The sequence below is a fragment of the Clupea harengus genome, chromosome 12, assembly GCF_900700415.2.
Source record: "Clupea harengus chromosome 12, Ch_v2.0.2, whole genome shotgun sequence".
NCBI lineage: Eukaryota > Metazoa > Chordata > Actinopteri > Clupeiformes > Clupeidae > Clupea > Clupea harengus.
The window spans coordinates 27,420,151-27,437,827 of NC_045163.1; the positions used below are offsets into that span (position 1 = coordinate 27,420,151).

The 17,677-nt window shown below is 42.6% G+C and overlaps 1 protein-coding gene and 1 long non-coding RNA gene across 2 annotated transcripts in view; one reads left to right on the forward strand and one right to left on the reverse strand.

The window, feature by feature from the left end:
- The window catches only part of syk (spleen tyrosine kinase), a 32,920-nt gene extending 15,508 nt beyond the window's left edge, over positions 1–17,412 (forward strand). The window contains 12 exon segments of the mRNA XM_031577394.2: positions 1,250–1,388; positions 3,439–3,523; positions 4,639–4,676; positions 7,142–7,213; positions 9,524–9,605; positions 10,239–10,354; positions 10,356–10,399; positions 11,296–11,505; positions 12,308–12,500; positions 13,991–14,131; positions 14,823–14,935; positions 15,932–17,412. Coding sequence (XP_031433254.1) covers positions 1,250–1,388; positions 3,439–3,523; positions 4,639–4,676; positions 7,142–7,213; positions 9,524–9,605; positions 10,239–10,354; positions 10,356–10,399; positions 11,296–11,505; positions 12,308–12,500; positions 13,991–14,131; positions 14,823–14,935; positions 15,932–16,001 — 1,303 coding nt within the window. The 3' untranslated portion in view covers positions 16,002–17,412.
- On the reverse strand, positions 12,519–13,938 carry LOC116222772. The gene is made up of 4 exons (XR_004164777.1): positions 13,714–13,938; positions 13,082–13,257; positions 12,994–13,009; positions 12,519–12,841 (listed from the first exon to the last, which is right to left on the reverse strand). It is a non-coding gene; the product is annotated as an uncharacterized LOC116222772 (long non-coding RNA).
- Positions 17,413–17,677: the final 265 nt, after the last annotated feature.

The following is a 17,677-nucleotide window of genomic DNA, read 5'->3' on the forward strand; positions in this document are numbered from 1 at the left end:
TGAGTTTTGGGCTTTAGTGACTCGTGGCTGTTTGAGTTTTGGGCTTTAGTGACTGGGCTTACAGTTGAGTTTTGGGCTTTAGTGACTGGGCTTACAGTTGAGTTTTGGGCTTTAGTGACTGGGCTTACAGTTGAGTTTTGGGCTTTAGTGACTGCGCTGCTGTTTGAGTTTTGGGCTTTAGTGACTCGTGGCTGTTTGAGTTTTGGGCTTTAGTGAGTGCGCTTCCAGTTGAGTTTTGGGCTTTAGTGAGTGCGCTTCCAGTTGAGTTTTGGGCTTTAGTGAGTGCGCTTCCAGTTGAGTTTTGGGCTTTAGTGACTGCGCTTCCAGTTGAGTTTTGGGCTTTAGTGAGTGCGCTTCCAGTTGAGTTTTGGGCTTTAGTGAGTGCGCTTCCAGTTGAGTTTTGGGCTTTAGTGACTGCGCTTCCAGTTGAGTTTTGGGCTTTAGTGAGTGCGCTTCCAGTTGAGTTTTGGGCTTTAGTGACTGCGCTTCCAGTTGAGTTTTGGACTTTAGTGACTCGTGGCTGTTTGAGTTTTGGGCTTTAGTGACTCGTGGCTGTTTGAGTTTTGGGCTTTAGTGAGTGCGCTTCCAGTTGAGTTTTGGGCTTTAGTGACTGTGCTGCCGTTTGAGTTTCAGAGGCAGCCTGTGGTTTCCGTGTGCGCACATGCAAAGCACTTCCTGCAGTGACCATGAGGGAGTGTAGGGGGTGGGAAAATAGCTTATGGTTTTACGGGGGACACAGCGTGACTGTTCCACTGTCAAATCTGAAAACAGAAATCACACTGTGCAAAAAGAGCATGATGGAGGGGGGATGATTTCAGATTTCAGATTTCTGTCTTGTTTGCTTGTTTGCTTTCCTTGCCCACCTTTTTAATGATGTGTCTGTATCATGTTAACATTCTCATTGGTTGAAGAAAGCGTTAAAAGAGTTTTTGTACGACTCTCTAGGTGAGTGTGTGGAAACTAAAACAGTGCTGAGAATGCATTGCTCAACATGTACTTCCTAACGCTATTTGTATTTTGAATAGAAAAGTCCACTTGTCAGTGAAGAAAAAGAAAAGTCCACTCCCTTTAGTAAAATATCTATAACTCCATCAAACCTACACATTCTGTCTGCATACACTGTACTCACACTGTCAAACTAAACACTGCCATCTACTGTTGGTGCACAGTACTGCAGAGTAAATCTAAGTGATCTCGTTCCATTCGACCGGCACCCACCTGCCTCCATCTGGTCCTCTCCTCCATCCAGGATCCGTCAGCGCGACACCAACGGCTCCTACGCCCTCTGCCTCCTCCACGATGGCCAGGTGATGCACTACCGCATCGATAAGGACAAGGCTGGGAAACTCTCCATTCCGGACGGCAAGAAGTTTGACACCTTGTGGCAGGTAACAGGCTGAACCAGTCTCCCCATCAGAGGAGTGCTTAGAGGAGTGCTTAGAGGAGTGCTTAGAGGAGTGCAGAGGAGTGCTTAGAGGAGTGCAGAGGAGTGCAGAGGAGTGCTTAGAGGAGTGCAGAGGAGTGCTTAGAGGAGTGCTTAGAGGAGTGCAGAGGAGTGCTTAGAGGAGTGCTTAGAGGAGTGCTTAGAGGAGTGCTTAGAGGAGTGCAGTGCAGAGGAGTGCTTAGAGGAGTGCTTAGAGGAGTGCTTAGAGGAGTGCAAGAGGAGTGCTTAGAGGAGTGCAGAGGAGTGCTTAGAGGAGTGCAGAGGAGTGCTTAGAGGAGTGCAGAGGAGTGCTTAGAGGAGTGCAGAGGAGTGCTTAGAGGAGTGCTTAGAGGAGTGCAGAGGAGTGCTTAGAGGAGTGCTTAGAGGAGTGCAGAGGAGTGCTTAGAGGAGTGCAGAGGAGTGCTTAGAGGAGTGCAGAGGAGTGCTTAGAGGAGTGCTTAGAGGAGTGCTTAGAGGAGTGCAGAGGAGTGCTTAGAGGAGTGCTCAGAGGAGTGCTTAGAGGAGTGCTTAGAGGAGTGCAGAGGAGTGCTTAGAGGAGTGCTCAGAGGAGTGCTTAGAGGAGTGCTTAGAGGAGTGCTTAGAGGAGTGCAGAGGAGTGCTTAGAGGAGTGCAGAGGAGGGCTTAGAGGAGTGCTTAGAGGAGTGCTTAGAGGAGTGCAGAGGAGTGCTTAGAGGAGTGCTCAGAGGAGTGCTTAGAGGAGTGCTTAGAGGAGTGCAGAGGAGTGCTTAGAGGAGTGCTCAGAGGAGTGCTTAGAGGAGTGCTTAGAGGAGTGCAGAGGAGTGCTTAGAGGAGTGCTTAGAGGAGTGCTTAGAGGAGTGCAGAGGAGTGCTTAGAATTACTTTAATTCGAATTTCTAATTAGAATGAGATTTTGGAATTAGAATTTGTGTGCAGTGAGTGAATGGTTTTTATCTGATGGACAAAATCTATACTTTATTATTACAAATGATGACATTTATAAATCCTACTTTGCTCATCACATCCATGATCTACTTTCCTTGTTGAGAATTTATACTAATAGGATATTAAATCCATGTGTATAAGTGTTTGTGAAGTGTGTTGTTAAAACAGCACACCGTGTGTGTAAGTGTTTGTGAAGTGTGTTAAAACAGCACACAATGTGTATAAGTGTTTGTGAAGTGTGTGTAAGTGTTTGTGAAGTGTGTTAAAACCACACACAATGTGTATAAGTGTTTGTGAAGTGTGTGTAAGTGTTTGTGAAGTGTGTTAAAACAGCACACAGTGTGTGTAAGTGTTTGTGAAGTGTGTTGTTAAAACAGCACACCGTGTGTATGAGTGTTTGTGAAGTGTGTTAAAACAGCACACAGTGTGTATAAGTGTTTGTGAAGTGTGTTGTTAAAACAGCACACCGTGTGTATAAGTGTTTGTGAAGTGTGTTGTTAAAACAGCACACCGTGTGTATAAGTGTTTGTGAAGTGTGTTGTTAAAACAGCACACAGTGTGTATAAGTATTTGTGAAGTGTGTTGTTAAAACAGCACACCGTGTGTATAAGTGTTTGTGAAGTGTGTTGTTAAAACAGCCCACCGTGTGTATAAGTGTTTGTGAAGTGTGTTGTTAAAACAGCACACAGTGTGTATAAGTATTTGTGAAGTGTGTTGTTAAAACAGCACACCGTGTGTATAAGTGTTTGTGAAGTGTGTTGTTAAAACAGCACATCGTGTGTATAAGTGTTTGTGAAGTGTGTTGTTAAAACAGCACACAGTGTGTATAAGTATTTGTGAAGTGTGTTGTTAAAACAGCACACCGTGTGTATAAGTGTTTGTGAAGTGTGTTGTTAAAACAGCACACAGTGTGTATAAGTGTTTGTGAAGTGTGTATAAGTGTTTGTGAAGAGTGTTAAAACAGCACACCGTGTGTATAAGTGTTTGTGAAGTGTGTTGTTAAAACAGCACACAGTGTGTATAAGTGTTTGTGAAGTGTGTATAAGTGTTTGTGAAGTGTGTGTTGTGTGTGTCTCCCCCTGTCTGCTGCAGCTGGTGGAGCACTACTCCTACAAGCCGGACGGGCTCCTGCGAGTCCTCACCGAGCCCTGCACCCGGCCAGAGGGAGCGTCCAACGGTACATCAGTGTCTCTCAGCGCAGTCTGGGGAGAGAGGGATGGAATGGGTGGATGGATGGATGGAGGAATGGATGGATGGATGGATGGATGGATGGGTTGAGGGATGGATGGATGGATGGGTTGAGGGATGGATGGGTTGAGGGATGGATGGATGGGTTGAGGGATGGAGGGATGGATGGGTTGAGGGATGGATGGGTTGAGGGATGGATGGATGGATGGATGGGTGGATAGATGGTTGTAAGGGCCACTATAAGTCTTAAATGAGTAGAGTTATGAGCTGATGATGAATGGAAGCACAGGGGTATTGGTGTTAAAACACGATGATTTCTCCAGATGGATAGATGGATTGATAGATGATTGATAGATGATTCCAGTGGGTTAATGGTGATTTACAGAGAGTTGCACAGAAGAATGAATGGAAAGGGGCAGATTTTTTTTTTTCAAATATCTATTGATTTTTAACACACTGTTAACTTTTAGACAGTTGAGGTACAAGCATGTACCAACATGACACACATATTACGTATTAATGATAAAAAGACAAAGACAAACGATTTAACAAAAAATAAGAAAATAAAAGGAGAAAAAATTAAATAATAATACACACATAAGCTTCTCGCAAGAGGAAGGGGGCAGATTCATCAGTTTGATAGCATGAGGCAGTGCACTGTGGTGAGGTTAGAGGTTAGAGGTTAGAGGTTAGAGGTTAGATGAGCAGACGGAGGGTTTGACAGATAGATTTATGGGTAGACAAATGATTGGGTGGATGAATGGATGGATGAATAGATAGATGGTTGGATGGGTGGATGAATAGATAGATAGGTGGATGGATGGATGGATGGATGGATGGATGGATGGATGGGTGGAGGGATGATATTATAAGTAGCTGATTGTACTGCCATCATTTCTATACATTGTATTATACAATACCACTTTCCTAAACCTAATCCTGACCTGAACCCCAAGTACTGGCAACAGCATGTAAACTCTGCTTATGAATTAGTGAAGGATAAAGACTATGGCACATAAACTAGGGCCAAAGAGTGTCAGGTGGATGGATACATCGCCATAGTTTAGTCCTGTGTTAATGAACATGTTTGTCATTGCTATGCAGATATAGGCCGACCTTCTCTACCACGCAACCATCCTGTGGTAAGTGACAGTCTATTTCCAAAATGTGTTAAATTGCCAGAAAGGGCGGCGAGAAGCAGAAATAAAACACCTTTATCCAGCCAATCCAGTGTGAAACACCCTGCTCGAAGGCATTCATTCCAAGGGCTAATTGGATGCACTAAGACAATCCCAAAAATGTTACGCAGCAAATTCATAGACCGCAAGCCAGGGCTTAAAATATCGTCCACACTTACACAAGATCCCCTTTATTTTGAGAATATCAGAATTGCAACTCAAACCTGTCACATTTTGTCACTCACAGGCCAAAGTCACAATGCATGATAACTAGACAATTAGAAATGAGATACTTGAAATGAGAAATTAGATACTAGACAATTAGAAATTAGATACTAGACAATTAGAAATTAGATGCTAGAAATGAGAAATTAGATACTAGTAAATTCGAAATTAGATGCTAGAAATGAGAAATTAGATACTAGACAATTCGAAATTAGATACTAGAAATGAGAAATTAGATGCTAGAAATGAGAAATTAGATACTAGACAATTCGAAATTAGATACTAGAAATGAGAAATTAGATGCTAGAAATGAGAAATTAGATACTAGACAATTAGAAATTAGATACTAGACAATTAGAAATTAGATACTAGACAATGAGAAATTAGATACTAGAAATGAGAAATTAGATGCTAGAAATGAGAAATTAGATACTAGACAATTCGAAATTAGATACTAGAAATGAGAAATTAGATACTAGACAATTAGAAATTAGATACTAGACAATTAGAAATTAGATACTAGACAATTAGAAATGAGATACTAGACAATTAGAAATGAGATACTAGAAATGAACCAACAGAAGATTCTGCTAGCAGAGCCCTGGGAGAGGTCTTCTGCTTTTGAGGGGATTCCCAGGCAGCGCGCAGCAGGGGGACGGACAGGTTTCTCACCAGGGACCTGGCTTCACCACCGCTGCTGAAAAGCCCCTTTTCGTCTGCCTTGCATCGTATATTTGATTTGTTGAGTGATTTTAGTTTGTTTTTTGAAATTTGAAATTTTTTGTTTGGAGGATAACCCCTTGAGATGCAGCATCTCGTTTTCGAGGGGGTCCTCAAGACACAAGACAAAGACAAATACATGCACATTCAAACTCGCTCAAGTTCCCCCTCTCCCAGACCTCACCCACCCCACCGACTCCCTATTGAATACATATCGCATTATTGAGAGGCATATATACACATACACATACATATATATGCACACATATACACAAACCTTCACCCATACACACATACAGTATTTATTCATAAATAAAAAAGAAAGAAAAAAGAAAGAAAAGTCCAGTCAAACATGAGCAAAACATTGACAGCAACAATTTGCTTGTAAGTGATTATAAAGGGATATTTTAAAGGAGTGCAAAGAAGTGATAGATCTTAGAGACCCTGGTAGGCTATTCCAGTCTGAAGGGGCGTTTTAAATTTAAAGGTACGCCTGCCACTCTCTTTTGAGATGTTTGGTACAGTAAAGAAGGGGTATTCGGTTGTTACTCAATAACTCCACATAAATCCCACCACCCATCCTCTTTCAGAAGTTTGTTAAGAGGCCATGGGTCATATTCTCTGACACTTTAATTAACCATTTATGACCTGGCACAGTCAGCATTTATAACACAAGCCTGACAAAACAACGGATAGTTGTCATGCGTCACGTGAGCTCAGTTGTAAACAGTGAGGCCTTGCAGCGATATGGCTGTGCTGTTTGACTGTGATAAATTCTCTCTACTCTGCTGTATTGACACGTTTACAACACAGCCATAAACAGCCTATTAATCATGAACCCTTTCAGTCAGTTCCCTCAGATGAGCCTGTATGGTGTTTTGGTGTCAGCGGCAAAGTCAACATTATCACACTTCCCTTCTCTTCACCACCGTCAAGAAACATGGAAGCAATTCTATCTCCAAACAAATGTGTGCTTATCAACTTCCTGTGCTCAGAAAAAAAAGCCCTCTTATTGTTCCTGGAATCACATGCATGTGGGATATTGGCTTCTCGTAATACTTAATAATGTAACAGACCGACAAACTCCCCTTCCCCCATTTAAGTGTTGCAAGTGTGATGACAGTGAGTCTATTGTGATCACATGACAGGAAGTACCAGTGATAGTGGCCCACACAGCCATGAGGAGACGGCTCTTACAGTCATTCAGTGACGAGCAAAAAGCAGGATTATGTTGTCTTTATATGGTGTGCACTCATGACTCAACTAGATAGACAGATCATTAGTGTAACTACAAGGGCAATATCACCTCTGTTTACGAGTCTATGACTCAAACCTAAGCATGAAATGTGACGATGATGGACAAACCATAACAGAATGAACTAACATCCTCTTACTTAACATGCACAATCACAATCTTGGTAAATGTGACATGAAGTCCGAATGGACTAAAACAAATAACCTTCTTTCAAACTTGTGGTTTTTAGCCGGGGGGAGCCACAGCTGGAATTCTCTCCAGAATCAAATCCTACTCCTTCCCCAAACCTGGCTCCAAAAAGGTGCACTAACTACCACACCACCCCCCTCTCCTGTCTCTCTCTGTCTCTCTCATCAGCAGTGCAGCAGCACGGTGCATTCACTAACTCACCACGTATGCTGTGGGGTTTCGGTCCATTCACTAACTCACCACGTATGCTGTGGGGTTCTTACCAGAACTGGTGTGATTTGAGCCACTAACATACGTGTGGGGTTGCCAACTCTCTGTCTTTCATCTTTCCATTAATCATCATCCTTTTTACTCCCATTAATGCGTTCATAAATGATTCTGCTTTGAACTTACAGTTTGTTATTGGAGGTAGTAAGTACTTTGTAGCAAAGGTTGCAGAGGCATGAAGCTGTTATGGAGGCCCTTTCTAAGACGGCATATGAGGTGGGGGGTGCCTCTGTAATGGGAGTGGTCAATTTTGAGGGTCATGCATTTATGATGAGTATGATGACACAGCCTTTCACCTCTGGGGTGCCTGTCTATAACTCCTCTGGGGTGCCTGTCTTTAGCACCTCGTCCTGGTCTGCTAACACATGCCGTGTATGTTAGCCTTCAGAGGGGACGTCTAGTTTCTCTACTGACAGAGAGAACGTGTTAGACAGAACTGTAAAAAGGGTAGTTTGGAAGATGTCTAGTACCATAGTGACAAAAATTATATTTATGTAGTGTTTGACATAATTGCTCAAGTCTTCACTTAACCGCCAACCATGACTGTAATAACCTGCAGTTATGAAAGGTGACTCACGAGAGCGGCATTGTCCTTTGCATTTACATCATCTGAAAGAGATTTTCTTTTCTTTACTGTGTTGAATTTGAAAGACTATAACTAATATGATAACACGCTGGCACAGTGCTGCTGTGAGCTCTATGATCTAAAGAGATAAAGAATAGTTCATCCCTTCCAGTAAAACCACCCACAGGAGTCACTGTAGATCACAGATAGTCTAGAGAAGTTCACAGAGGCCAAACCCTGTCCCTTCATGATTTTGCTTACCCACAGGATGTTGCCGTTTCCACAATAGCTCACTTCCTCCTTTTTGTGCCCTATCACAAACCACTGTTTAGACACTACTGCCCTCTGGTGGTCTGTGGTAGTGCTTACCCTGTTGAAGGCACGATACAAAGTGTAGAAGAAACTTAGGACAATGCAGGACAATGTCAATAAATGGTTCAACGGCCAACCATAATTAAGTACAATAATGTCCTTATGATCTTATTATTGTTTATTAATGCATAATACACAAACATCAATAGACTCCCACCACCCCCCCCGTGCAGAGTTCGTTTTCAACAGACAGATGAATCACATGACTGGACTTGTGTAGTGCAAAATCTGGTTTCACACCTTAGAGAATACAATTATTAAAAATACCAATCAAATTGTATCTAAATGTTGTCATTTCTAAGACTGCATCGTAACGGACAGTCATCTGAGAAAATCTGTTGGCATTTCGATTCACCTTTGAACTGCAACTTACTTTTCTTATCAAGTAACATTTCCTGAATCGAAGGACGCTAACGAGTGAAACTCTGCTTGTGTGTGCCCAGTCTCTTCACCCCCTCCCTCTCCACCCTGTCTCATGTTTGACCCTCGACCCTTGACCCTCGACCTTTGACCCTCTCCTTCCCCTGAGAGTGATACAGAGGCTGCTTTCCTTCATGATCAGCCCTGACATAACTGGATGAAAAACGTCAACACTGTTTTCACCCGTCAGTCTTCCTCGTAGCACTGCTGTATAGAACAACGGACTGATTCAGGACCTTATCGAATCAGTTGAATTCAATTCAAATCTCTGTCTGAGACATCAATACAGGGTGGCCATGAAGGAAACCTGGACTATTTCCAAAGAGATGCAACCTGATGTGTGTGTGTGTTTTGGGTTCGTGTGGTCTTTCAGGTTGCATTGAAGCCGATTTGACCCTCAGTGTGTGCACTGTGCATATATATCTATATCTTTATCTATATATATGTGTGTGTGTGTGTGTGTGTGTTGCAAAAGGATGATGGTTTCTAGGTTCAGAAAGTCAAAGTCATTTCACAGTGCCTGTGCCTGTATCTAGTGTGACTCCTCTTCCGGACGTGACCAGATTTAGAGACACTTTCACTTTCTGAACCTGAACAAGCTGAATATTTCCATTTAGTTTGTGTTTGTTTGTGTTTGTGTTAATGTTTGTGTTTGTGTTATGTTTGTGTGTGTGTGTCTATGTGTGTGTGTTATGTCTGTGTGTGTGTGTGTGTGTGTGTGTGTGTGTGTGTGTGTGTGTGTGTTTGTGTTGTGTTCTTCTTTATCATCTCAGCTAATCTACTGTTTTAATTCCCCAGAATGGAAACGCCTCTCGTAGCAAAACAACAGACTCAGTACCAAATCACAATACTTATGAAACTAGGGTCCCAAATACAACTGGTGAGAGCAACTGTTTGTTTTAAGACCATATTTTCACGGCTTACTTGAGGTGCTGATGAGGAGAAAATGGAAAATGCACAATCATAAAAAATGTATGATGCAATGCATAGTAATAGACTGCATCACATAAGTGTCCTCCCTCTCTCCTGTCCTTCATCGCTCCTCTCTCTCTTTCTCCTCTCTCTCCCTTCTGTCTCTCTCCCTCTCTCTTTCTCCTCCCTCTCTTCCCTCCCTCCCTCTTCCTCCTCCCTCTCTCCCCTCTCTCTTTCTCCTTTCTCTCCCTTCTGTCTCTCTCCCTCTCTCTTTCTCTCCCCCTCCCTCTCACCCCTCTCTCTTTCTCCTCCCTCTCTCCCCTCTTTCTTTCTCCTCCCTCTCTCTTCCTCCTCCCTCTCTCCCCTCTCTCTTCCTCCTCCCTCTCTCCCTCTCTCTTTCTCCTCCCTCTCTCCCCTCTCCCTCTCTCCCTCTCTCCCTCTCCTCTTCTTTCTTTACTCTATCTGCCTCTCATCTTTATCTCTCCTCCTTGACTCTTTGCTGTCTTTCTTCCCCTCCCCTCTCTCATTCTCCTTCTTTCTCTCTCTCTCTCTCTCTCTCTCTCACACACACTCCCTCTATCATGCCCCCCCCATCTCCCAGATGCCATGCCCATGGACACGGAGGTGTATGAGAGTCCGTATGCAGACCCGGACGAGCTGCGGAAGACCCACGTGGAACGAAGTCAGCTCTTCCTGGAGGACAGCGAACTGGGTTCTGGGGAACTTCGGCACCGTTATGAAGGGCATATACACGATGAGGAAGTGCGTCTGACGCCATGAACCTGGATCTCCCCCAGTCATTTACCCTGACGAGCCTAAACCCTAGAGAACCACAGAGGCCATCTGCTAAAAGAATGGGGATTTAGTACAAATCAATCAGAATCACTCAACCACTTCATTTCCAACACATACCCATACATACACACACAAAAAAGATAAATAGCTAACCTGTAATTGAAAAAAAAACTGTCAGTATAGAATTTATGTGAAAGAGATGATAATAACTGTAACACAACTATACAAATGGGCCCTGCATGTCATGAAGGCTTGAATACAGTGAACTTAATACATTGGGATTAGAAAAATTCTTCCAATATTGTCCAGAGGAGGACTACACGGCAGTCATGATCCTACCCTCCTGCATTCCTGTGCTAAGCAAAGACCTCATGTAGGGAAGGGTCTATGCTGGATCCGTAATCCTTGTTGTCTCTTTGCTGTGTGTCTGGCTGTGTCACCCCAGGACTAAGAAGGGTCTATGCTGGATCCGTAATCCTTGTTGTCTCTTTGCTGTGTGTCTGTCTGTGTCACCCCAGGACTAAGAAGGGTCTATGCTGGATCCGTAATCCTTGTTGTCTCTTTGCTGTGTGTCTGGCTGTGTCACCCCAGGACTAAGAAGGGTCTATGCTGGATCCCTAATCCTTGTTTTTGTGTCTTTGCTGTCTGTCTGGCTGTGTCACCCCAGGACTAAGAAGGGTCTATGCTGGATCCGTAATCCTTGTTGTCTCTCTGCTGTGTGTCTGTCTGTGTCACCCCAGGATTAAGAAGGGTCTATGCTGGATCCGTAATCCTTGTTGTCTCTTTGCTGTCTGTCTGGCTGTGTCACCCCAGGACTAAGAAGGGTCTATGCTGGATCCCTAATCCTTGTTGTCTCTCTGCAGGACTAAGAAGCCGGTGGCGGTGAAGATCCTGAAGAACAACGACAACAACGCCGCGGTGCACGAGGAGATGCTGCGTGAGGCCAACGTCATGCAGCAGCTGGACAACCCCTACATCGTGCGCATGATCGGCATCTGCGATGCGGAGAACCTCATGCTGGTCATGGAGCTGGCAGACCTGGGCCCGCTGCACAAGTACCTGCAGAGACACAAGTAAGGGGAGCCCCTTTGTTTGTGTTTACTTGTTTTCTTGTTGTCTTTCTTGCCCTTTGTTTGTTTTCTCTCTTTCTTTCTTTCTGTCCTTTTCCATTTTTCTATTATTTCCCTCATTATTTTTCTGTTTCTGTCTTTGGTTGGTTTTCTTTCTATCTTTCTTTCATTTTCTGTTGTTTTCCTCCTTTTGTTGTTTGTTTGTTTTCTTTCATTCTTTCGTTTTCTTGTTGTCTTTCTTGTCTTTCACGCTTTAGACATGTTGAGACAGATATCATTCTTAAAGGGAACCAACATGTAGACTTAACACCCAGTTGAAATATGGACTACAGAAATCCGAAAGCTCGCTGCAGATGTTCGCAAATGTATTCTGAGGGACTGAAAATATCAATAAGTAGCTGAATCATGGATCAATCAATAGGTCATCATCAATAGATCATGTGCCTTTGAACTGCATTAAGCTTGAGTAGCAAACACCTCAAACTCCTTAGACCACTTCAGACCACTCCTTAGACCACTTCAGACCACTCCTTAGACCACTTCAGACCACTCCTTAGACCATATCAGACGACTTTTTGGATGTGTTCATCAGCTGTAACTAACCATGGAGTGAGTTGCTAATTCACACCACACATTAATAAACTACAGCAAGCATTACTGATCAGGACAGTGTTCTGTTGCCCTCTTTGCATAAAGAGCCTCTTTTCATGATATCTATACGTCCACACTGATTCATTCATGATATCTGTGCGTCTTCACTGATTGATTTGGCATCAGGGTAACCAGCCATGGGTCTTCTCCACAGATTGAGCGTCGCCATTAAGAACATCACTGAGCTGGTGCACCAGGTCTCCATGGGGATGAAGTACTTGGAGGAGCACAATTTCGTCCACAGGGACCTGGCTGCCCGAAACGTGCTGCTGGTCACCCAGCACTACGCCAAAATCAGCGACTTCGGCCTCTCCAAGGCCCTCACAGAGGAGGAGAACTATTACAAGGTTGGTTCCTGTCAGAAAGCCAGCGCAGGGTCACAATGAACCGTTCTAATAAATCAGCACCAATGACCTCCTCTGGAGCATCACAGGGGTAGAGGACTATTTACAGCTAACACCTGATACAGCTAACACATGAGACAAGGCTAGGGTAGAACATACAGCTAACACCTGATACAAGGCTAGGGTAGAACATACAGCTAACGCCTGATACAAGGCTAGGGTAGAACAAACAGCTAACACATGAGACAAGGCTAGGGTAGAACATAACGCTAACACCTGATACAGCTAACACCTGATACAGCTAACACCTGATACAAGGCTAGGGTAGAACATACAGCTAACACCTGATACAAGGCTAGGGTAGAACATAACGCTAACACCTGATACAGCTAACACCTGATACAGCTAACACCTGATACAGCTAACGCCTGATACAGCTAACACCTGATACAGCTAACACCTGAGACAAGGCTAGGGTAGAACATAACGCTAACACCTGATACAGCTAACACCTCATACAAGGCTAGGGTAGAACATAACGCTAACACCTGATACAAGGCTAGGGTAGAACAAACAGCTAATACCTGATACAGCTAACACCTCATACAAGGCTAGGGTAGAACATACAGCTAACACCTCATACAGCTAATACCTGAGACAAGGCTAGGGTAGAACATAACGCTAACACATGAGACAAGGCTAGGGTAGAACATACAGCTAACACCTGAGACAAGGCTAGGGTAGAACATAACGCTAACACCTGAGACAAGGCTAGGGTAGAACATAACGCTAACACATGAGACAAGGCTAGGGTAGAACATAACGCTAACACCTGATACAGCTAACACCTGATACAGCTAATACCTGATACAAGGCTAGGGTTGAACATACAGCTAACACCTCATACAGCTAATACCTGATACAGCTAACACCTGAGACAAGGCTAGGGTAGAACAAACAGCTAATACCTGAGACAAGGCTAGGGTTGAACATTCAGCTAATACCTGATACAAGGCTAGGGTAGAACATACAGCTAATACCTGATACATGGCTAGGGTAGAACATACAGCTAACACATGATACAGCTAACACCTGATACAGCTAACACCTGAGACAAGGCTAGGGTAGAACAAACAGCTAATACCTGAGACAAGGCTAGGGTTGAACATTCAGCTAATACCTGATACAAGGCTAGGGTAGAACATACAGCTAACACCTCATACAGCTAACACATGAGACAAGGCTAGGGTAGAACATACAGCTAATACCTGATACAAGGCTAGGGTAGAACATACAGCTAACACCTGATACAAGGCTAGGGTAGAACATACAGCTAATACCTGAGACAAGGCTAGGTGATTTGATGATGATGATGAGGATGATGATGGCACAGAGCACCACAGTCACCATAACATTTCTCCTGCTGCCCTTCCGGGCTATGTCTCCTCTCCTCTCCTCTCCTCTCTCCTCTCCTCTCGTCTCCTCTCCTCCAGGCCAAAGGTCACGGGAAGTGGCCGGTCAAGTGGTACGCCCCAGAGTGCATGAACTTCTTCAAGTTCTCCTGCAAGAGTGACGTGTGGAGCTTTGGGGTCCTCATGTGGGAGGCCTACTCCTATGGCCAGAAACCCTACAAGGTACTGTGTTCATTATATATATTCCCATATATATATATAATAAACAAATATATACATATATATCCCCAAATATATATATATATATATATTCCCATATTGGGTTGAATGGACAGATGTGTGGGAGGGCGAATGACAGTATAAGTGTCATGTCATAAGGATACAGTATTTCAGCTTGGGGCGTTTGGGCAATATAGTGTCTGTTCTGTGCTATAGAGATGGCGATGTTCTGTGTTCTGTGCTATATAGATGGTGATGTTCTGTGTTCTGTGCTATAGATGGCGATGTTCTGTGTTCTGTGCTATATAAATGGTGATGTTCTGTGCTATATAGATGGGGATGTTCTGTGCTATAGAGATGGCGATGTTCTGTGTTCTGTGCTATATAAATGGTGATGTTCTGTGCTATATAGATGGTGATGTTCTGTGTTCTGTGCTCTAGTGTTCTGTGCTATATAGATGGTGATGTTCTGTGCTATATAGATGGGGATGTTCTGTGCTATAGAGATGGTGATGTTATGGATGACAGTATAAGTGTCATGTCATGAGGCTACTAAGAGCATTTTTTTTAATTCCGTGTAGCACAGATCTGCCTCAGACTCGTGAAACATACAGCTGCAAACACCAGCACCAAACACTTTTCTCTCTCTCTCTCTCTCTCTGTGGCTCAATCTTTCTCTCTCTCTCTCTCTCAGGGAATGAAAGGAAACGAGGTCATCCAGATGATCGAGAGTGGACAGAGGTTGGAAGCGCCAGCCAACTGCCCCACAGAGATTTATGAGCTCATGAAAAAGTGCTGGACATACAAGTAAGACACTTCCTCATACTCAAATACTTGTGACAAAAAAGATGAATGCATACGTAGCATCCCTGATAGCATGTCATTATGGATGCTACGCATGCTCTCAGAGTAGTTGACAGGAAGCGCTCCAACTTTAAAAAGTTAATTTACAGCTAATCCTCTTTCAGTACTCTCAGTGAAACTGAATGTCAGTCCAAACTGAACACTAAATACTGTACAGGTATAAAGTTCCACAGTTTATTGTTTATTGCAGTTTAAAGCACTTTGAGCTGCATTCTTTTGCATGAAAGGTGCTATATAAATAAAGTTTTATTATTATTATTATCGCTTGTCGTAGTCCATGGCCGTCATTGTTGGGGCAGAGGACATTTAATTAATTTCAGTCACCACAGCCTGAACAAGAAATACTGCTACTGCACTTCACTACATTTCAGCAATAATTTAATTCAATTCAATTCAATTTTATTTATATAGCGCCAAAACAATAACATTGTCTTGAGGCGCTTCACGGAGCCCAATACCCTTCAATATTGTCCCTTCTAATCTAGAAATGACTGCTTGTACTGCTTGTAATTACTACTTGTACCGGATGATCAAATAATTGGCTTTATTCATGTGTATAAAACTAAAACGTTACTGTATTTATTTGCAACGCACCTCATGGGGACCACCTGTACTCTATACCACTACACTTTGTTGTACTCTTAATCTTTTTTTAGCTATTGTAGTGTTGTGTTGTTGTTATACGTTGTCCCTTGTGGCACCAACAGGAGCAGCGCTCCAAATTTTGTTGTATACAAAAACAATGGCAATAAATATTTCTATATCTATTTCTATTTCTAATGGCAATAGGGTTTGGCCTACAAGCTGCTTCCTGTTCTAATTAAAGATGTAATGTTATAACTTGCAACCCCCGCCTGCTTTCAAAGCGCCCCCCCAGTGGTGACATCTGGTAGCTGTTAGCATGACTTAACCTATGTGGTGTGGTGTGTTTCTGTGCAGGCTGGACGAGAGGCCGGGCTTTGCAGTAGTGGAGCCAAGGTTGAGGGATTACTACTACGACACACAGTGATCCCCTGCCAGTGAGACTTAACTGGACCATGTGAGGAGAAATCCAAAGTTCATACAAGATTTAAAGATCTACTTCCATTTTTTTTTTTACGTCTTTAAAAAATGACAGCAGTTGTGAGGGAAAGAAAAGAAACTTCCTGTAGTTAAGTAGAGTTTAAAGGATGACTGTTAAGATGATAAAGGCAATAAATATGATGTATTTTTTTGTTATGGCAGTTCACACAATTGAATTTTTCCTTAAATGTTAATTATTGTCATATGATGTACGATTATTTTTACAGCATTTTCCTTTTCCCATGCTAACTTTCAGTACTTTTTCATAATTCATAAAAATCCTGCCTTTAAGGCTTCCCCTAGATGCTTGTGTCACTTCCTTGTAGCAGAGCAATTTACAATTCAATATGTAATGTTTTATACATGCACATCTTCACATCAGAATAACATTATGGGTTTTCTTACAGAACTGCAGTACATATATATGCAAATTTGAGTCTTTCTGGCTTCTCTTCCTGACATTAAATATGTTATGCAAACATGAGGCACTTTGCTCGGTTTCAGCTGCAATGTCTGCATTTGTTTTGGTATTAATAATATATTGCAATAAAATCCTGTGCACGTGTTTATGTGCCACTCGCAACTAAGAAGTTTAACACCGAGGAAACATATGCAAGATTAACCCACCAAGATCTTACTGAGACAGGTGGACTGTCGGACAATTACATCCTAAATAAAATGACGGATGGGACAGCTATACACTCATTGTGAAGAAGTGTTGATGGCAAAGTGTGCGTTACTTGTTACAAAGTTTCAATTTTTGTATAATTTTATATTTGTAACGGATGCAGTCAAACATTAGAGCTGGAACAGTCTGTTTAACTGCAGGAGCAATTTGAATGCTAAAATAATTCTGTTTAGAGAAACAAGGATAATCTTTACCGTAATACAAATTTGGTGTTGATGGTATGAAGGGAAAGCATTACATCCATACCATAGAAATGACACTTAAGGTGTTATGCTATTTTGCTTTAAAGTGTGAATACATGAAATTGACATGGTTGTGGACGCTGAGTGGGTTTAAAAGTATAATATCTTAAAATTACATAATTGGATTGAACGTTATAATTCTAAATTTGATTTCGGGAGCATGTATTGCAGTGGCTTATTTGTCAGACACATTTGTCCATAACAACATAGTGTCGGGTAAGGTCTACATGTCAAGTGGATCCCCTGAGACCCGAACCCAGAAGCTCGGTGTGATCGGTACCTCTTGGGCTGCACTGCTTTGGATGGGTTATTCATTTCGTCTTTGACCTTTGAACCCCTGGCTTCCACAATCTGACCACGCTGTGCAAGTGAAACTGTGAATGCAAAAAATATTAAATGATTAAATACACTCGACTGATGATTTCTAACATGGCTTCGTTCATTATGTTTCTCAGTTTTACCACAATGTCTGAGCTGTTTAGTAAAGTGATATTAACATAAAATTACATTCTTTAATAAAGCCACATTTATTACAAGAACCATAACATGTAATTGTATGGAATGTACTCATGCAGTGCTTCACTGATGAGTTGGCAAGAAACTTGAAAATTATAGGGTCAGTTCCTTTAACTGCCACTAGATGGCCATAGTACTTCATTCTTGGTCAGTTGAAGGAAGGATGCTTCACAAAAG